This window comes from Castanea sativa, chromosome 12 (assembly GCF_040712315.1).
Source record: "Castanea sativa cultivar Marrone di Chiusa Pesio chromosome 12, ASM4071231v1".
NCBI lineage: Eukaryota > Viridiplantae > Streptophyta > Magnoliopsida > Fagales > Fagaceae > Castanea > Castanea sativa.
Window position 1 is genome coordinate 4,599,199 of NC_134024.1, and position 22,319 is coordinate 4,621,517.

The 22,319-nt window shown below is 33.1% G+C and overlaps 1 protein-coding gene and 2 pseudogenes across 1 annotated transcript; all 3 read right to left on the reverse strand.

Annotated features, from left to right (window-relative positions):
- Nucleotides 1–419: 419 nt before the first annotated feature.
- LOC142620053 (structural maintenance of chromosomes protein 2-1-like) lies at nt 420–9,115 on the reverse strand (annotated as a pseudogene).
- A 1,305-nt stretch (nt 9,116–10,420) lies between these two features.
- LOC142619287 (MDIS1-interacting receptor like kinase 2-like) lies at nt 10,421–12,318 on the reverse strand (annotated as a pseudogene).
- A 1,068-nt stretch (nt 12,319–13,386) lies between these two features.
- LOC142620054 (uncharacterized) lies at nt 13,387–20,360 on the reverse strand. Its single transcript, XM_075793492.1, has 2 exons — nt 17,840–20,360; nt 13,387–13,697 (listed from the first exon to the last, which is right to left on the reverse strand). The coding sequence occupies exons 1-2, from the start codon at nt 20,358–20,360 to the stop codon at nt 13,387–13,389; spliced, it is 2,832 nt and encodes a 943-aa protein (XP_075649607.1).
- Between the last annotated feature and the right edge of the window lie 1,959 nt (nt 20,361–22,319).

Below are 22,319 nucleotides of genomic sequence, written 5' to 3' on the forward strand. Positions count from 1 at the left end.
TAATTACTTCAAAATCTCCAGAGAGTTCATGAATTGAATGGTTAGGAAGTGGGAACAATGTATAACTCTGCCACGGCTGATTTCTACAGTGTTATCAACTAACCTCATTGACATGGTGACTTGACTCACATGGTATATGAATACTTAATTTGAGAAAATATTTAACCAGAGACTTCAGGTTGAATTTTCATAAACTAAATACTTCTAGGAGATAGCTGCTAGAAAAATACTGGAGTAAACAAAAATAAACGCATGATAAGCCAATGACCTTTGGGTCTAAGGGCACTTCCAACCCATAAAAATAGGATGTTGAATTAGGCTATGGATTCAAATCCTATGGAATGCACGAGCTATCAGGGAATAAATAATAACAAGCAATAATAATATTTTTCTAAAAAAAAAAGGGAGAAAAAAAAAACTTACTAGAATTAAATGCTAAGACAACAGCAATCACTTTCTCTATTTAGCTGCAACTGTCCTTTGAACAGTAGAAACACCGTCCACAAATTTTGTTCGGAAAAGAACATTAGCATTATTGAATATGCCTTCTTTCAATGAGACCACAATAAACTGCAGAAGCAAAAAACAAAAGAGAAGAAGATTACTCAAACCAGGCTAAAGGTAACAGAAAGCTGATTTCACCTAACAAGTTCCATTATCAAATTTGATGCATTTGACACCTCATTCTTCAGCATATGTTTCCTCAAAGATATTTAAGCATTAATGCATTTCTATTTGGTGAAAAGAATGTTCTCATTTTTTCTGTAAGAGTAGGATGCAACACATGACATGACATGGCAGTTGCCATGTTAATGTCTGCATAGAACTTGTAAAGAAGACTTGTAAACTAGCATCCCCCACCCCCCTGCTAGGGATGCTTTACTATATTGTTTAGTACCATTGAATCAAGAATTCAATAGTTTTGTCAAGCAAAATTTTCGGAAATTATTGTTATTATAATTTGCATATGACATACAAATGGAATGCATTTTGCATATTCTAGCTCAATGTGCCTTGTATCATATGATGTAATTAAAATTTAAATCAAAGTTTCATAATACTACATTTATCCTTCATTAACATACAATTAAAATGTAATTCATACTACATTTATCCTTCACTTCACTTGTATCACATATATTATATCATGTTTTGCAGAAGCATACATAGCAAAAAGTCTTACTTTCAAGATCTTTTTTTTTTGTAAGTTACACATGAGAGGAAGGAGTAGTTGTTGAGCTATAGCTCATTGGTTTTTTAAAGATCTTAAAAGCATTGTGATTCCTTTTATCTGCTTTCTTAAGTCAAGCATTTATACTGTGAAAATTGAGTAAATATTGATCCAAGCAAGAATATTGACCATCTTTTAAGATAGAATTGGGAAGTGTCCAAGCAGTATACATGCATTTAAAAAAAGTATACACACTATATGAAGCTATGGTAACTCACCTCTAAATTACCAACAGCCAAGTAAAAAACATATATATGGGGCCAAAAAGTGTTGAACAACAGTGCTCAAGAGGGCCAAAAAGAATATATGTTTCACTGTGTTTCAAAACTTCTGCTTTAAACAGATTAAAAATAAAGCACTAAGCTTTACACATTTGATATGATTTATATTATATAACTTGTATGCTTTATATTTTACGAAGATGAAGTGGAAGAGAAGAAAACAAAACACAAAACATCACATACACCACAAACAAGTCATCAAACCTGAGAGTGTGGAAAGTGAGTTTTTGTCATTCTCCCTATGTTCTGCGTGTGGCTTAGATCAAGAGCTGCATCAACCTGCATAACACCTTAAGAATCAAATCGTTTGTAGATCTGAGAACTACTTTTTATACAAGAAAGCTCAGTATGGAAGGTCTCATGTGTATGTATGGGTACAAGATAATGAAAAGCCATAGCTATTAATTTGCAAATCACACAGATTTTTTTTTTCCGTAAGTTGGATTAAAGATTAGTTAAGTTGAAAGAATTATGATAGAGGTGTCCCAATTGACTAATCCAATAGTAGTAGGATTATTGAGGATATATCAAATGATTTGGAAGAATTAAGTACCTCATCCAATATGGAAAGCGGAGCTGGTTTAAAGAGTAGCAGTGCCTAGATTAGAGAAAGTGCAAGCGGAGATCGTTGGCCTCCACTGAGTTCTGACAGGGATTGTTTCCAAACAGATCCAAATGCAACACGAACCTCAAGACCATCAAGGAAGCTGCATCCTTCAGGAGGTTCTAGCTTTGCCATTTTTCCAGACAATAGGGTAGAAAAGATGGATCCAAAGTCACTGAAGAAAATGGACAAATTTCTGAGAGTAAGTCTGATCAAAGCTTTGAGAAATAACAACCAGATGAAACATCAAAATACATGGAGGAGATAGATTACTAGTTCCAATCTCCACTTCAACTTAGAAAGCAGATCTCAAATAAAACACAACTTACCTGTTAACTTTTACCCAAGTAACTTTTAGTGTTTCCTTCTTCTTCTCATCTAGCTCTTCAATGACCTTCTTGATTTTGGACTTGTCATTCTAGGAAAAACAAACCTATAGTAAGTGAAGAGAAATCAAAGTATAACTTCAGACAGATCAGGGGTACAAACCTCAATGATGTTTTTCTTGGACATCAAGTCATTGTACTCATCTTCTGCTTTCTCAAAAATTGCCATAACTTTCTTGTTCACCCTTTTCTCAAGGCTTCATAGATGAAACAAAAACAAATATTTGATCACCACTTTGTGTGATGAAAGTCAATAAATTATTGGGGAAAAACTACTAATAGAAGAACATAAAAATAACCAAAAAGATAATAATAATCAATTGAAAAACAATGAATTTTCTAAGTCACACACCCAGATTGTTCCACCTGCAGTCTCTCAAGTTCTTCCCTTGCCTTAAGAGGATCACGAGATGCGAAATCATAATCAGTCCCACTTCTTCCAAATAGCTGTTTCTCAGGTGCAATCCAAGCATGCTTCTCAATAAGCTTGTCTACCTTTGTAGAGCAATATTTCTGTTCCATCTCCATTCGTTTGACCTAAGTCAGAAAACCAAAAGCCAATTGATTCAGTATATCAAGTTATAGGTGAATTCTGCGCAGATATAAAAGCAAATTACCTCATTTTCCATCTTCTTCCTCTCAAGATTAGTCTCACTAAGTTTATGTTGAAGTTTCTGCTGGTCTTTAAGTATACAACTAATTTGGGAATCACATTCCTTCATCTTCTGTCGAATCAAATTGAGTTTGGCTTGAGCGTGATCATGATTATTCCTAGTGGCAGCAACCTGCAACAAAGAAGCATGGGATGGTAATTTCAACACCACATAATTTGTCAAAGTATTTGTGTTTACCTTGGCTTTATGTTCCTCTAATTCAGCAGTGAGACTGTCAATTTGTGTTCTCAAAGAAACTAGTTGAGCCTCCGAGGAGGCACGTTCCTGTACAACAGCTTCCATTTCCATAACAAGTCTCTCCTTTTCATTTTCATGCCCCTACTAGCCAACAAAAACATGTGACAAGAAGTTAAAGAGCAAGAACCAAGCACTTATTAGATACCTGAAGCAAAGGGCATTAACACTTAGTAAATGACAATATTATTTAGCTATCCAAAGATTTATGAAATAACTGTGAGGCCAAGACCTCTACATGTATGGCAGCATCACCAGATATTCTGTGTTTTGACTAACATCTGACTTCCCCATCCTTAATGACATTTCTTCTAATAATAACATAATGATTATTGACTAAATAACCTATAACAATTTTTATTTAATTAAGTAAATGGCAGAAACCTTAAGGAGTGTTATAGGTACCTCCTTGAGGTTTTTACATGCCCACTGGGTTCTTCTGTTTTTGGAGGGGGAAGAGTGGGACAAAAGAAAATTTCATTGCAATAGAACTTGAACTAGCCAATGCAAAACAATATTTGACCATCACAATCAGTAAGAGTAGATTGTGAAAAGTAATTATACTTCGACAGTAGCACATTGGAAAACAGTAGGATGATGAAGATAGAAGGCAGGCATACCTAAAGATCATACGCAACATTATAAGAAAATTCAGCAACGTACCTTGACAGCTTTTGAAGATGACTGCATTGGAGCTTTTACTGCCTTAATCTTTTTCTCCAAATCCTTGAGCCTGCCCTCCCGATTATCACCATGTTCTTTGATTGATTTCTCAAGTAATGAAACTGTATTTACACAGTTTTCATATACAAGTTGCTTTTCCTTACCCGCAGATTTTGCTTCTTCAAGCTCCAGCTCGATTTTCTTCACTAATTCACCAAGCTAGATTGCGCCCAAAAACAAATATCAAAACAAAATATTATTCATAGGTATATAGACCACATCTGAGAGACGGAAATAAGCAGAACCTTATGATGCTCATTTTGCTCAGCCCTGCCCTGAAATAATGGAAGGTCATATGATTTAAGCTCCAACTGTGTTTTAAGGTCAGTGAACTTTTTCTGAAGAGGCATGAGCAGTACAATCTGCAATGTGAGGACAAGAAGCCGGCAACAACAAAGAACTTCAAAATTTGCATACAGCTATAAGCCTTCAAAAGATAAACATGCACTTCAAGAGTCCATGTGTAAGAAATGAAAACAATGATAATAATAGCTACGCAACCACAACAGGTTCAATACACCAAAAAATAAAATGACTGATCAAAGATAATAGAGGACTAGAGGTAACAAGATACAAAAACATGAATATAGCTTATAAAGTATCAGTTCAACCTAATTATATAAAATCCTTGTACTCTTCAAAATAAAAATAACATAAAATAAGAATACATGTTGCAATGAAGAAACAAAATTTTGCACTGAGAAATAATATGGTTTGCTAAATCTATTAACTGCAACAGTATAACAAAATGATTTGAACCCGTCAAGGTGCAGCCTAGTGGTTGGAGGCTTGGGACAAGCTGGAGACCCAAACCTCCTGGATTCGATCCCCACTAGGAGTTTCCCCAAATTACCTGATCCACGGTACTAGTGAGTGGGGTCGTGTATCCATAGTTTACAGTTTACTCCCCAGGGGAAGTCCAAAGGGCCCTTCCTTGGTGAGGTTCCACACCATCCAAAACAAAAAAAACAAAAACAAATTTAACACACTAAAGGCATAAGGGGATGATCAAAAGGAAACGGTTGTAGGCAGCAGTGTTGTTAAAAGCGTGCTTAAGCGCAAAGCGCACACCCCTTGGGGCTTTTTTCCTCTAAAGCAAGGTGCCCACACTTTTTTGAGCTTTTTGTAAGTTTTAAAAATATATATATCCTTAATTGATTTTTAGCCATTACATCTAAATATGTTTGATATAAGCCATTGATTTAATATATAAATGAATTAGATGAATTTGCTGAAAATAGCAATGAATGGTTGACTGGAAGAAATATATAGATGAATTAGTGTGGTGTGCTATTATACACCTAATAGATGATAGCAATAAATGGTTGACTAGAAGAGTAGAAGAAGATGAACTAGATGAATTTGCTAAACATAATCTTGTGTTTGATGATGATATTTTCACATGGGGTAGTGTTACTAGAGCTTCTAGAGTTGAAGAAGAAAGATTGAACTTGAGATCAAGAATGGGGCCACTAGGGCAAGCAACAAGTTCAAGTTCTAGTTGACAACATGCTCATCATGATGGAGATGAAGATGATGAGGGCTACAAATCTTGTGATGACAATGATGATGGTCCCTTGCTTAATGAGGATGATGATTACGTAGATTAGGATTGCATTGCATATTTGCATTGATTTTGTTAGGCGAAGATAACATCACTTAACATTAATCTAGTACTTTTTAGCCTTTGCCTTTATGGTTCTAAACTTCTATTTTGATTCAACCATGTTTTGTAATCATGGCCATCAAATATCATGGTTATATATATTTTGTAAAGCACAAGAGAATTATATCAATATTATATAAATTATACAAAATGTTTTATTGTAATTTATATAATTAATTGGTTACTTGATTGTTGTATTGATCATTAATAATTTTTTTAGCTTTATTAAATTAAAATAAAATAAAAAAGTGCGCTTCACATCGATCAAGCGCGTGCTTGCGCTTTGCGCCTAGGCTCTAGGAGGCCTTTGCACATAAGTGTGCTCAGTGCTTTTAACAATACTGGTACGCAGTGAGATTACCATGCCTTTCACAAGATTTGGCTCCAAATGAGACTATGACAACTAAGAATTTATGTCTTCAACCCCAACAAATTGTTGGATTGACACAAGTGTTGCACTCCAACACTAAAAAGCGAACTGTGAAGATAGGCATATATTTTTCATTGTGCATTCCAATAAAAAATGCACAATGCCGGGCACACAATGCTATTGTTGGATTGACACAAGTGTTGCACTCCAACACTAAAAAGCGAACTGTGAAGATAGGCATATATTTTTCATTGTGCATTCCAATAAAAAAATGCACAATGCCGGGCACACAATGCTTCCAAATCCAGACACCAAGCACAAATAAAGTATGTGTTCATAGATGTATCACATTAAAAAACATTTCTACCATTATCTTTATTATTAGCCATTGTGTTTATCTTTACGAATGTAGTTGACAATACAGCAAAGAAACTAAAAACTTCAGAGCAGATTCAGCACCAAGGGCTTTTTTTTTTCTTTTTTTGTCTCGCTAAACTTCTTTGCATGCTAACAAGGATTATTTTGACAAGTGACTGGTAGAGAAATTTTCTAATGAAAATGTTTACTGCAAACTGTTTTCAACTCTACTTAGAACAAGCAAAATGCATTTGTCATGGATAAACATATCAAACATCAAGGATATGAATGCACTCATAGGGCCCACATAATTATAAGTCTTTAATCATGTCAAAAAGAACTTGGAGAACTCGGATTCCTCCAATTAACTATCAATGCAAAGACCGAAATGTAACATGCATCGTTAAAAGTGTATGTATAAAGAAATTTCCCTGATAATCACAAGAAACTTTAATTCTGGCAAAGACAATAGGCTGTTCAAGGTCTACCTTTGCTTCAATTTCAGACAACATTTTCTGATGTGTATGAAGTTTTGATTCAGCCTCTGCCAAATGATGAAGTTGCCTTAACAAATCACCACCACCCCTAAAGCAACAAATGGTTATTTTATAAGGTCATCTAGAACATCTATAAAGAAGAAGACACAAATACTTGAAAGCATATTCTAACAAGCATAAAATAACAATACCTTTGAGTTCGTAGGCAAAGCACACAAACCATGCAATAGAACAATATTGGTTCTATATAATTAGTCAGGAAACCTATGAATCTTATTAGAGAGAGAATGTTTGCAATAAATTTAAGAATGCCTGAGACAACTATCAACTAGAGCACAAGTAAAAATAGTGACTTACTTGCGGCTTCCACCGGTCAAAAGACCAGTTGGCTGAAATATATCCCCTTCAAGAGTGACACTTCGGGTGCAAATTTCCCTATTAAAGCAACCTATGAAACATTAGACAAAGTGCAAGTCAAATTGGGCAAAGCCATAAGAAAATGCAATGTGCAACTAATGATTGAGAAATCTCGATTTTAAAAATAAATAAATAAATGAAAAGGCATCATCGGAAAAGCATGTCCAACAGACCTGGATACAAAACCTATAAGTACCAAGAACAATAACATTAAAGTGACAATGATTAGAAGGGGAAACATCAGATAATTTGGCATTTCAGACACTTTAGGTCACGACACTTGTGTCCAACTGTGTTTAAGATTGATTTGGAAACAAAAAAAAAGAGTTTATTAAAATTGTATAACAATGTGAAAGTCAAGCCTTTTTGTCAAGACTACTAGAACACCAAATAAAAGATGTGAACATGCCATCACCAAAGCAAGGACAACCACCATGAGTTGAATCAAGCTCTTGAATTGATGCCCTAGATGAAAAAAGAGCCAAAAAGGGGCGTACTTTCTTTGCAGCATCAACGGTCTTGCAAACAAAGGTTGAACCAAATACATATTCCATAGCAGTCTGCAATTTACAGTACACAAACTTTTAGAATTTGATAAAATGTATATTCAACTCATCCATGAAAGGATAAAGAAAAGGTACAGAAGTTGATCACAAGTCTATGCATCTGCTGTTTGTAACTAGCAAACAACCAAAATGAAAAATACATGCAACAAACTTCAGCACCCAAATTTGTTTAGGTGCAGAAAAATGCATCACAAACCTTACCACTAATTACTTGAATGTTTAACAATAATTCCACAGAAAAATGCATCAACAATTCAAAATAAGCAGCTCGCAGTTTTGAGGCTTAAAACATCAAATCAAATGGGCCCATTGGAAACACACCTTCAACTCCTCCTCATAACCAACCAAGGAAAGAGCCAGTTCTGCATTATCATTGCCTACCTAAAATTGAAAGAATAGTATTATTCCCAGAACAATTTATCTGACAAAGATGTTAGACTGTGGGGAAAAATTAATGCAGTGACTAACCAATCTAACAGCAGAATGTTGAACCCTTGGGGGAACAAGGTGGGATTGTATTTTGTTCAAAGGTATAATTGTCACTCTTCTTCGAAGATCACCATTCTGAAGCAGTTGTTTCCCAGTATTTTCTGTGTCTACAACAACATTAAACAACTTTCCACCAGCAGTAACCTGAAAGTTCACTAAATTTGTAAGAGTCAACTTACCAGATTTCAGATATGAAACGAACAATGATGTATCATGCATTCTAACCTCTAAGGCAGTCATCTTGGAGCTATCCCTTACTTTGATAAGCTTTGCCACCACACCTTTTACCTTTGACCTATCAAAATTCCTCATAGGGTCACGGTATGTGAACTCAACATTTGCTAATTGTGCTGACAGATTACGTATTTCATCCTTCAACTTCTGCACCAGCTCCAACTCAAATGCACGATCCTGAAGAAATATTTTAATTTACAGAATTATTGACTAAACTGAGATTTATATACTATATAAGTGGTGGATATAACCATAGCAACCTTTTGTAATGCCTCCATCTGTCCCTCTTTATATGGAAGAGACCCTAATGCCTTCTTAACATTTTCAACATCACTTGTTCTAGCCTTAACTTCTTCACGTTTTGACATTAACTGACGTCTTTTCATAAGCCCCTCAATATACAATTACCATTTTAAACAAACAACTCCGCTTGCAAAACAGTTAGCAATTTAGCACTGAAACCCACAAACATTTACATCTTGCACTGTACTGTGTGTGTGTGTGTCAAAGGCGGGAAAATTTAACGTTGATTCATTTTTTGGGCCAAGACGGGGTGTACCCAACTGTGTTGGGTTGGGCTTTTTACTGACTAGTTTGGGCTGAATTCTAATTTCAAAGTAATGCTAATACAAAATTAAGTTTCGCACGTTTTTTTTTACTACAGTTTTTTTTTTTTTTTTTTTTTTTGAGAAACAAAGGTAGGGGTTGTGTGAGGAAATTTTTTACTACAATTAAGTTGATATGTTTTTATTGTTTCATCCACCGTTAAACACTTGTCACTTCAATCATTGTAAAATATTGTTTGAAAATTATTATGACTAAGAAGTTATATAATATATTGATTCTAATTCCTTGCCAACTTTGAATCCAAAAAATAAATAAAATAAAATTATATGTATGTATGATACAAATATCATGTTATTCTAGTTTTAGTTTTAATATTTTCAATCAATGGAAAAAAAAATGCTGATTCAATTTCAGAGTAAGTTTCAATTTTGGACTGGGTTGAGGCAAGTTTCTAGTAGGCTTGGGCTTTGTCCAATAGCAAATAGGCACTCTCTCACACTCTCTCTTCTAGATATAAATTCATGATTCATAAAAATTCTCAGATTTTTCTGCTAAATGATTCATAAAAATTTTCACATTTTTACTTAGCTAAAGAGTGATGTTTTTCTTTTATTCTCATTTTTTTTCTCAGAAGATAACCAACAATCTTTATAGCTAGCTTAGTGGTATTAATCAATTTCCCTCACTTCCCAAACCACCGATTATTCTAGTAAGTAAAATAATTCATGTTTTCATTTTAAAGTAAGCACTCAAATAGAGTCTAATTCAATTGCATGAATATGATGTGTTGGATGAACACTTTGTTGATTTAATGATATGGTTGAAGTTTAGTTGTACAAAGAGATGGAGAAATTTTAAGTCTGCTTTGACACTTACCAGAAAAAGTTTCTATACCTTTAGAAATTGCATTCCAGTCAAACTCTGCAAAACTCCAATTCACAATGAATTTATTTAAAAGCTCATCAACATGTGATGCATAGAAGGAAAATTAACAATTCATTCTCACATGATGCATTTTCTGCGTTCAATATATGTGTCACATATTTTTATTGGTTTTACATACATGCATTACAAAGAATAGATGCACACATAGGGCAATAGTCGAAGAGACACTAAGATGATTTTCAGTTACTAGCGGCCTGCATCTCCGGCTGCCTACACACACTACTCATGGTTGGGCAAGATTGAGGATTGGTACTTAAACATGAAAGTGATAAGTTCTGCATTAGAGCTAATTCATCAGCAATCTTTTGACTTGTGGGAGATGAGAGACGATCATCTAAAACATCTTTGAGGGGGATACTTGTACCAGTTGATGAATGTAGATTAGTAATGAGTTCACCTGGATGCTTTTCATAAGAACTTCCAAGCACCAAAACACCAAAGCTATAAACGTCACATTTTTCAGTCACTGCCATTGTGTAAGTAAACTTTGCAACAAAAATCAAACAAGGTGTACAACAAATGGGAGTTGAAGAAAAAAATAAATGAATGAATATATAGGTAAATGGTAGTTTTATATCTGATAAAAGTTTGATGCACCCCACATAAAATTAGCCAAAAAAAACACCAATAGATGTGACTTTAATCTCTTCATTAATATATAACAAGCAATAAAATGCACGTATATAGTAATCAGAATGGACATAATTTAAAGTTCAAAAATAAGCATGTTCAATTCAGCAAAAAAACCATTAGAGAGAAGCCGTAAAGCTTACCTAGAGCAAGATAGCCATAAGTGCCTGCAATTGTTGTCCAACTAGACGAATCAAGCTTCAAGATCTTTGCAATGCCAAAATCAGAGACATAGGCTTCAAGATCTGAGCTCAACTGAATATTCTTGCTTGAAATGTGTCAAGATGAATTATAGATGGAACACAATCACAATGCATATAAGATAAAGTATACGCCACACCTTTAACTACTCGTGCCCTAGTTGCCTAGTTTAGCTCCTTTGCTCCTTCTTCGCTGCACAGCATATCAGCTAAGCTTCGTCTTTCCATGAACTCATAGACCAAAAATCAGTGCACTTCTTGGAAACAAAACCCAAATAGCTTCACAATGTTCGGATGTCTTATTTTTGTTAAAGTTGCTGCCTCATTGGTATAACTTTTTATATTTTCAGTCTCTGTGCCTTCAGCCATGGACCTCAGCTTCTTCATTGCAAACACTTGAGCTCCTGGGATTTCCACTTTATATACTTTTGTAGTTCCCCCCACCCCAATACAGTTTTTGTCATCAAAGTTTTCTGAGGCTTCCACGATGTCTTCAAGAATGGATTTTCACTCTTTGTTGTGCTTTCATCTTTCGGCATATTTCTTGAGTGTTTTTCTAGAAATAGAAAAATCCCAATAGACATAATTGAAAGTGACAATGCACCAACAATAGAAACAACAACAATGATTACAAGTTTGCTTTTCATATATCCCCCACCCTTCTTTTTAACTGAGGCATTGCATGGTCAAAAACCTTGGATTTCGCCACATAGATCTTTGTTGTTACTAAAATTTCCCTCCGTAGCTGATTGAAAGATTTTGCCCTCAGGGAGAGGACCTTCCAAATTGTTGTTTGACAGGTCGATGCTTATCAAGCTCACCATGCTACCTAGTGAAGTGGGGACTGAATCATTGAGATTATTATTGGAGAGGTTCAAGTATTCCAAATCTGAAAGGCTGCCAAGCTGGGGCGGTATTCCTCCCATCAGTGAATTAAAACTCAAATCAAGATCCTGCAAGGCTCGAAGATTACCAATTTGGTAGGGAATCGTCCCATTCAAGTAATTCTTGCTTAAAGATAAACTTTGCAACTTCCAACAGTCCCCTATTGGATCAGGAATCGGCCCACCAAGCATGTTTATGGAAAGTTCAAGAGACTCCAAATTGGAAAGTCCTCCAATTCCTGCCGGTACCTCACCAGAAAGCTTGTTGTCTTTCAAGATTAGCTTTGTTAATTTGGATAACTTTCCAATTACTGCTGGTATTTCACCAAACAAATGATTCGAAGAAAGGTCAAGGTATCCCATTTTATAGTCTGTACAAAACAAAAACAAAAAAAAAAAATATATATATATATATATATACAAAACAAAAACAAAAAGAATATATAATATATACAAAACAAAAAAGTATATACAAAACAAAAAATTATATACAATACAAAAACAAAAATCATGAGAGATTGACAATAAACTAAAAGTACCCCAAATATATAATATATACAAAATAAAAACAAAAAAAAACAAAAAAATTTTAACTTTTGAACTTTTGATTTTGTATTTAACCAAAATAAATTCATTTTAACGTGAAACGAAATGTACTAATACTAGGTTGGCCACTTCATATAATAATAAATTATTATAATATAAATATATATATATATGGGTGCGGTGCGATGCGGTGCAATTTTCTTATCATAAAACCGCACTTCACACCAGTACCCACAATGTAGTGTGGTGTGATTACTTCATTTTACGGGCGATTTTAGTTAGTTTGGTTGTAAACGTGCCGTTTGAGTGGTTTGGTGAACACCCCTACATACAAATGAAGTGCACTTGGCTTTCATTTTATGTTTATTCAAAATTATTAGGTTCAATTATGTTAAGTGTTGGCAAATTCAAAATCCTTTTTCAATTTAATTGAATTGTATTATTTTAACTAGTGTCTAAATGGTGGTCAAAGTTCTATAGTGAAGACTTTAGATGGAATGGGTTCTGGAGGTTTGTGTGTTGGCCGTGCCTACTTAGCTTTGTGAGTTGTTCTATTTCACCATGTTTAGATTTGGAAGTGTCTGTTTGTGTCAATTTTGCGCTTTGACATTTACTAGAGAAAGTTTCCTTGCCTTTAAAAATTGCATTCCAGTAAAACTCACGGGACTCCAATTCACAATGAATTTATTAAAAAGGTCCTCAACATTTTATGCACTAAAGGAAAATTAACAAATAACAATACATTCTCGCATGACACATTGTGTCTGCATCACATATTTTTATTGGTTCTATGTACTATACATACATGTATATATACCAAAGAAGACATGCACAAACGCCATGCACAAATAAGGCAATGGTGGAGAGGACTAAGATGATTTTTAGCTAGTAGCAACCTGCAACCTGCATCTCCAGCTGCCTACACACGCTACGCATGGTTGGGCGAGATTGAGGATTAGCCTGTAAACATAAAAGTGCTAAATTTTGCATAAGAGCTAATTCATCGGCAATTTTTAGACTTCTAGGAGGTGAGAGACGATCATCTAACACATCTTTGAGGGGGGTGCTTGTACTGGTTGAGGAATTTAGATTAGTAATGAGTTCGCCTGGATGTTTTCCCATTAGAACTTCAAGTACCAAAACACCAAAACTATAAACATCACATTTTTCAGTCACTACCATTGTGTAAGCTAGCTCTGCAAAAAATCAAATGTGGTGTAAAAAAATGGAGATTGTAGTTCTCCGAAATTATAAATTTAGCTCTTGGTAAATAAATGAATCTATAGCTAAATGGTTGTTTAATACCTATTAAAAATATGAGGCATCCCTTGTTTATAATTTGCCCCAAAAAAGCGCCATAAATGAGGATGTAACTTTAATCACTCCACAAAGAGCAATGAAGGTCACATGCTCCTTATTACACAATCATAATATACACACTACCACATGACTGAAAATTGTGTTTTTAAAACATGATTTCATATCTTTAAAAGTTGTGTATTGATTTCAAATTTATAGGGAACTAGCCGTAGAGCCACACAATGCGTGGGAATATAAATACTATTTAATGAGGTGTAATATTTAAAAAGAAACCATTACTTCAAGTATTGTCTATTAAAAAATTAATAAAGATTTCTACAAGTATTTTTTTTTTATCTTTTTATCTCTACAAATATATCATTTTTTTTTTAATGTTTGATTAATATTTTAAGGTGAACCATATTCTTCTAACTTCTATTGTAGTGTTTCAGATTTGCTTAATATATAACTAAACTTTATAAGTTTTAAATTTATTATTCAAATTTCGCATCTCTTAAGGAATAAGGAAATTATCATGATAATTAAAACTCAATACAAAATTACAATGTTATCTTAACCAAAATTAAAATGAAACTAAAGGAATAAATAATAGGCTTTATAATAATTTATTACTCAAACAATTGGTATGCATATTCAAATTCATGTTTCCAAGAAAACTAAGTATTAACCCAAACTAAAATTCAACCAAAGCTATAAAAGAGAAAAAGAAGACTTTCTGATAGGATATTAAAAAAAAAAAAAATATATATATATATATATATATATATAAACACAATACCAAAACACATATTAAAAAAAACCATCAACCTTAATTAGAATTATAAGAAAGAATAAAAATTCACTGAGAGAGAGAGAGAGAGAGAGAGTACTCACAATTTTGTGTGGAAAAAATATGGATTAAATGGGAAAACGATATCAAATTTATACAAAATAAAATGGGTAGAAAAATAGTCAAAATATAAAAAAGAAGAAAAAAGAAAAGGGAAATATTGGAAGAAGTGTAACAGTAGCTGTGTGAACTAATAGGGAGAAAAAGAGTTTTTTTTTTTTTTTTGAAAATAGGGGGTAGAAAACTTTAAATAGAGAAAAGAAAATATAAAAAATAAATGAATGACGTATGTGGCTACTGATGTGGCTTAACAGGAGCGTAACAACAATAAATGCTAGTAATAATTAGTCGCGGATCATTTTTTAAAGTGGTACTATTTTTTAATTTGAACTAATTTAATGAAAAGTAATGCACTTCATAATCATATTTATCACAAGATAATTTTTTATTATTGTAAAATTGTTTTATTTAAAATTTGAAACCTTAATTCTACCATAGTCGATTGCCTAATTTTTACATCTCTAAGTCAATTAAACACGTTTTCCATGATACATGTAAACCTTCTTTTCCATAAGGGTTGAAATAATGTGGGTAATATTTTTTTCTATGGAAGTTAAAAAAAAAATTAAAATTCACCTTGTCTTGATGTTTTCTAAAAATTAAATTTGGAGATTCTCTGTCAATAATTGTGAAAATTCCAAGCAATAATTCAGAAGGTAATTCATGTTACATGTTCATGCTTTGATGGTGTAATTATATGATTGATTTGGGTTGTAATTTATAAGTTGAATATGATGCTGTATATTCAAAAAGGCCTAACTTTGTAGATTAGGATATTGAATATAGTGTTGTGTGTGATTTATAGAGTAGTGACAGTTATAGTAATTAAAAATTGATTTTTCATTGTTTTTTAAGTTAATAAAAACTTTACATATATTTTTTTTTCAAAAAAACCTTTATATATTTTTTTAACGTGAATCTTTATATATACCTTAATAAGTAAACTCTGTACATTTTATTTTCTTGAATGCATAAAAAAAGACATTTATTCCATAATAATAGTGGCTAATTAGTTTTTTCATGATCTCATTTATAATGCTTCTTACTATTATTATTATATTTTACTAGCTAGTGATTTTCATAATAGAGGCATTAAATGAGTAAAATTCTTAGAACCTTTCATTAGATTTTAAAAGTCGTGGTGTGTGAAGAATATAAGCATTTAAGGATTGTTTTATATTTTATTATTTATAAATAATGTTAAATGAAATGTCAAAAAAAAATGATTTTGAAAATATCTTTATTTCTTATATATTTCTATTATTACTGAAGAACGTCTTCCTTTTAGTTTTGATAATAAATATGATTTTCTAGATTAGATTTTGATTAGTTTCAAGTTTAAATTTTGTATGATTGTAATTAATTGTTGATTATATGATTTAATTACGTGAACTTAACGATTTATTTATTTGCATTGTAAAGTTTTTAATAACATTTGTAAGTTCATCTTTAAGTAACTTTTTACTCCTTTTGCCATCAGCCTCTTTGTTTTCTAATTAACGGTTACTAATGAATTTATTTAATTGATGTTTGATTTCTTTTGCTAATCTCTTTCTCTCACTCTTCCTTAACATCATATTGTTTTTCAAATTTGATGATAATTCTAAGGTACTAAATATACATATTGTAACATTTATTTTTATTTTTATTTTATTCATTTTGCTGCCATGAAGTTAGTATATCCATAACTATTAGTTTATTTTATGATATGTTTGGTTTGATGTTATTATTATTATTATTATTATTATTATTATAACTTTAGTGTTTTCTAAAATATCATGTGTTTTGTATTCTCTTTTTCTATTGATGCACTGTAACGTTTTATGGGAATACTTTATAAGAAAATTTTTTATTCTATTTTTTTTAATTGAGTGTTTCTAAATAAATATTTGTTTTTTATTTCATTTTTCCATTGATGCATTGTAACATTTCATGGGAAGACTTCATAAGAACAATTTTTATTTATTGAATTTTAAAAATATATTATATGTTTAATTTAACAAAAATGAGACAATATATAAATAATTATGATATGGAGGATGTTGCTAAATTTAAATGTTGAATAAAATAAGATGAGAAGAAAAATAGTAAAAATGAAATGTATAGCAATAAACACCATATTATTTTAGTTATGCTATGTAATAAAATAATATTATTATTTTATATACTATCTTTATAATGCAATAATATAACATTTAAAAACCAATAAGAATAAATAATAAATAAAAAAACACATAAAACACAAAACTAAATCGTATCAAGCTGGATTACCAGTCAATTCCAATTTTAGCAAACTGACTGACTTCTAGTAGTCTAAAACTGATTTATGCAATGCATTTGGTGGAGCTTTCAATATTGCATCAGTATGTTTTGATGGTCAACCTGTTACACTAAAATAAAAAATATATATACCAAAAAACTGAAGAAAATGTATGTATATATATATATATATATAGAGAGAGAGAGAGAGAGAGAGAGAGAGAGGCTTTTGTGTGTGGAAAAATACAAATTATGCATGGAATAAGAGAGGGAATGACAATTTCATAGTATGAGGATAAGAATAAGAAGAGTAAAAATTAAAGGAAGATAAAAAGATAGAATAATAGTAATATTAAGAGTAGTGGGGATATAAAAAGTTAAAATGGAATGAGAAATGTTGAAGAAAGTTAAGGTATAGAGTAGTGGGGATATGAAAAGTTAAAATGGAATGAGAAAGGTTGAAGAAAATTAAGGTAGATAGTAGTTAGGATATGAAAAGTTAAAATGAAATTGAAATTTTAATAATAAATAAGAATAGTTAATAATAAGATAAATTAAATATGATATTTTGATTGTAATATAATAGAGTTTTTAATTACTTTAAATGTTAAAAAATTGGAAAAAAAATTAATAATGATATGGCTGCTGACATGACTTAACGTGAGTGTAGCAACATTAAATGTTACACTCCAACTTTTAGTAATATACAGATATAGATATATAGATGTGCAATGAGATTTTTTGCTCCATAAATATATTACAAACAATAAGATGCACGTATATAAACCAGAATGGACATAAATTAAATTTCTAAAATAAGCATGTCCAGTTTAAGCAAAAGACCCATCAAGAATAAGCTTTGAAGCCTACCTGGGGCAAGATAACCGTAAGTGCCTGCAATTGTTGTCCAATTATATGAATCAGGCTTCAAGAACCTTGCAGTCCCAAAATCCGAGACATAGGCTTCAAGGTCTGAGCTCAACAAAATATTCTTGCTCGAGATGTCACGATGAATTATAGGTGGAACACAATCATGATGCATATAAGATAAAGCATAGGCTACACTTTTAACTACTCGTATCCTAGTTGGCCAGTCTAGCTCCATTGCTCCTTCGCTGCACAGCCTATCTGCTAAACTTCCTCCTTCCATGAACTCATAGACCAAAAATGAGTGCACTTCTTGGAAACAAAACCCCAAAAGCTTCACAATGTTCCGATGTCTTATTTGTATTAAAGCTGCCACCTCACTGGTAAAACTTTTTATAATTTCACTCTCTGTGCATTCGGCCATGGACCTCAGCTTCTTCACTGCAAACACTTGAGCGCCCGGGATCTCCACTTTATAAACTTTTGCAGTTCCCCCCACCCCAATACAGTACTTGTCATCAAAGCTTTCTGAAGCTTCTACAATGTCTTCATACATGATCTTCCCATCAAAGTACCATATCGAGAATGGATTTTTTCTGTTTGACGTGCTTTCATCTTTCACCATATTTCTGGAGTGCTTCTTTCCGAGAAATAAAAAAATCCCGACAGACGTAATTGAGAGTGACAATGCACCAACAAAAGAAGCAACAAAGATTATTACAAGTTTACTTTTTGTATTTCCGCCACCCTTCTTTATAACTAAGGCATAGCAAGGTCGCAAACCTTGAATTTCGCCACATAGATCTTTGTTGTTACTGAAAGCCTCTGGCTCAGCTGACCGAAATATTTTGCCATCAGGAAGAGGACCCTCCAAATTGTTGTTTGACAAGTTGATGCTTATCAAGCTCACCATGCTACCCAGTGAAGTGGGGACTGAACCATTGAGGTTATTGTTGGAGAGGTTCAAGTATTCCAAATCTGAAAGGCTGCCAAGCTGGGGTGGTATTCCTCCCATCAGTGAATTGAAACTCAAATCGAGATCTTGTAAGGCTTGAAGATTACCAATTTGGTAGGGAATTATCCCATTCAAGTAATTTTTGCTTAAAGATAAGCTTTGTAGCTTCCAACAGTCCCCTATTTGATTAGGAATTGGTCCACCAAGCATGTTTATGGAAAGGTCAAGAGAATCCAAATTGGACAATCCTCCAATTCCTACGGGTACCTCACCAGAAAGCTTGTTGTCTTTCAAGATTAGCTTTAATAATTTGGATAACTTTCCAATTTCTGCTGGTATTTCACCAGAAAATTGATTGGAAGAAAGGTCAAGGTATCCCATTTTTCTCAATTGAACAATCTCTTTGGGGATTTTACCACTTATCCTATTCCCAGCAAGTTTCAGCGCTGTCAAGTTTTGGCATTCTCCCCAATTTGGTGAGAGTTTACCTCGCAAACTGTTGTAACTCAAATCAATATAAGTGAGATTTGGGTACACTCCAAAATCCTGGTCTATATATCCTGTTAGTTGGTTATGTTCAAGCCGAACCCTATACAAGGTTCGGCAATTTTTAAGACTAACTAGGATAGGACCAGTGAAAAAGTTAAACGCTGCAGTAAAGTTGACAAGCTTTCCTCCTTGACACACTTGTTGGGGTAACTGGCCAGTGAAGTTGTTAAAGGCTAGTTGTAGAGTAACTAACGAAGATAGATTTCCTATTTCATCCGGTACAGAACCTGATAACCGGTTAAACAACAGGAACAAACGTGTTAGTTTTAATTTCCCTAAGCTAACAGGAATTTGTCCTGAAAGCTCATTTTGGCTGAGGCCAAGTGTGGTTAAGTGACTCAAATTACCTATGGATGGAGGGATTGGACCACAAAAGTAATTCCCACCAAGGGCCAGTAGAACCGGGTATTTCAAATTTCCTATTTCTTCAGGAATTCTGCCACCAAGCTTGTTAATGTGGAGGATAAAATATTTGAGACTAATGAGTCCGGTTTTAGACTTACCAGTTACATCAGGGAACAGACGGCTCTCTAGTTTTCCTGTTATATTGTTATGGGAAAAATCAAGCAGATAAACCTGAGTGAGATTAGCAAGAGAAAGAGGTAATGAGCCGTTGAGGGAATTTGTGGAAAGGTCAAGATATTGGAGTTTGGAAAGTGTGCCAATGTTTGTTGGTATGGTGCCTGTGAGTTTGTTCACACAGAGATCAAGGTGAAGAAGGTTTGGAAAGGAAGAAAAATCTAAGTTTGGGAGGTTACCTCTCAGTCCTGCGTATGCAAGGTTTATTTCAGTTATGCTTCCTTCATCGTTGCATACTATTCCACGCCATTTGCATGGACTTGAAGCAGAGGAATTGATGTGTACTACCCATGACTTCAAAATTTGTTGGTCTGGGAGGCTTTTTTTCCATTTGAGTAGAGCCTCAGCTTCTGTCTTTGATCTTGTATTGGCCTTGCAGGAGGATAGCAAGACAAAGAGTGCAAGTAAAACATGTAATGATAGCTTTCCTTGGCAAGCCATTTGCTCAGACCTGTTTTTCTGCTGTTTCGATTGCTAAGGATATAGGCTGGTTTCCTTCCTTCAAATCAACTTCAATTAAATAACGCTACTCACTGTCACATTCTCATGCACATGGATCACGTAAGTATTTCCTAGCTGACCCTTAACTTTCTTATGCAGTTCCAATACTAAGTGATTTCTTGACATTTGACTTAACAATAAGATTAGTGAATCAAAAGAATTTATAAGTTTTTCATTATCGTTGAAATGATATATTGTGATTGATATATAATAAAAGTATTGTTAGTGGTGGGAACAAGTAAAAGTGAAGTTGCACAAATCACAACTTACTACATTGTAAGAGTTAGAACCTTTTATAAATAAATGAATAAACAAATAAATAAATATATATATAGACACTATTATTAAGGTTTTGATAGATATAGTTCAAGTGATCTTTCCACATGGAAAAATGAGAAGACTAAGAATATGATATTTTCCCTAATAAAAGACCATATTTTTACTCAGAAACAGTTTGCCTTTCATACTAAAAATCCTATCAATTTTACCATTAAAAACTTACAAATTAATATGTCAACAATTACAAAGAAAAAAAAAGGTGCTCAAGTTCCAATAGCTAGAGTCGATGACTTTTTGGATTGCTTATTACCATAACCTACTCCAAAATGGGTCCAGGGATCTGGTGTTCTTGGAGGCACCATGACACCTTTTGGCTCAAAAAGAAAAAGACAATAATGTCACAAAATTAAAACATTTTCAAATTACCACCTTTAAATGAAAAGATAATAGACTTTTTTTTTTTAAGAATAAAAATGCTGACATATTAATATGTCATTTAACAATAATCTCTCTCTAAACGACTTCGACACACTTATGAGTGGGTTTGTTGGATGCAGGTTTTTATCGTGGGTTGGTGTTGATTAGGGTTTTTGGATAATTTTTTGGATTGCCAACCACTCATTCTAGCTCAACTGTAACGAAATTTATTATGAATGTTCTTGATTAACTTCAATGACCAATTTGTTCTTTGTTTGGACATGAACCACATGCAATGACTGTTTTTTTATTTTTGTTGTATATTTAAAAGTTAACATACTAGTTTATTAAAAAAATTTGTAGTATCTCTAACACCACTTCCTTAAAATGTAAAGAAGTATATGAAAGGATCTTTAAAAAAATTATATAAAAGATACATTAACTATTAAAATATATCGAGGAATAAAATATGGTAATCGCTTTTGATAAGAGTACGAAAATTCAAAGTTGTTTTATTTTTTTAACCCTGTGTTATGAGAGAGAGATTGTGTGTGTTTCCCTCTAACCCACCAAAAAGTAGCTTTAAAGCAAATAAGCTTAACTTATTTCATTTTCTTTTTCACTCGATTCACCTTAATTAATCAAATGAGAAAAATATAATGAAGCAAACTGAAAATAAAAACCATGAATAAAAGCAGAGTTACTTGAATTGCCAAGCTCGGAAGTCTCAAGTACTTTCCTGGATGCCCCGCTTCTGAGACCAACAGAAACATCAAAATGAAGAGAAATCCCCAAGTGATGAACTTCTTAGAGACCATCGTTTTGGTACATGGACGCATCTCTAGGGCATGGTATTATATACAGGCTATATAAGTATATAGTCCAAAGATCACTTGCCTTTCTACTAGTATTAAAAATAATAAAATAAAATAAAGGAATTTGCCTCCTACTTTCTTACTTATCTTATCCCAAAGTTACTTTTATTTTGTAAGACTTGGAAAAATAATGCTAAGTGCACAACAAAAAGTCACAACAATTTCATAACATTCCTAAATTAGTATGTCAATTCATACCAGGGTGGTCGATACCGTACCGGTACCGGCCGTACCGGCCGGTACGTACCGTACCGGTCAGTGCACCGGTACCGGTACACTTCTATTTTGTACCGGAAAAAATACCGGCCGTACCGGTCGCGTACCGGCC

What these genes read in the sequence shown, in the direction of transcription:
- LOC142620054 (XM_075793492.1), bottom strand. Translation starts at nt 20,360, where the DNA reads ATGGCTTGCCAAGGAAAGCTATCATTACATGTTTTACTTGCACTCTTT. An exon ending in TTACGGTTATCTTGCCCCAG is followed by an intron (nt 13,698 to 17,839) that starts GTAGGCTTCAAA and finishes GATTTTTTGCAG; the next exon opens with AGCTAGCTTACACAATGGTA.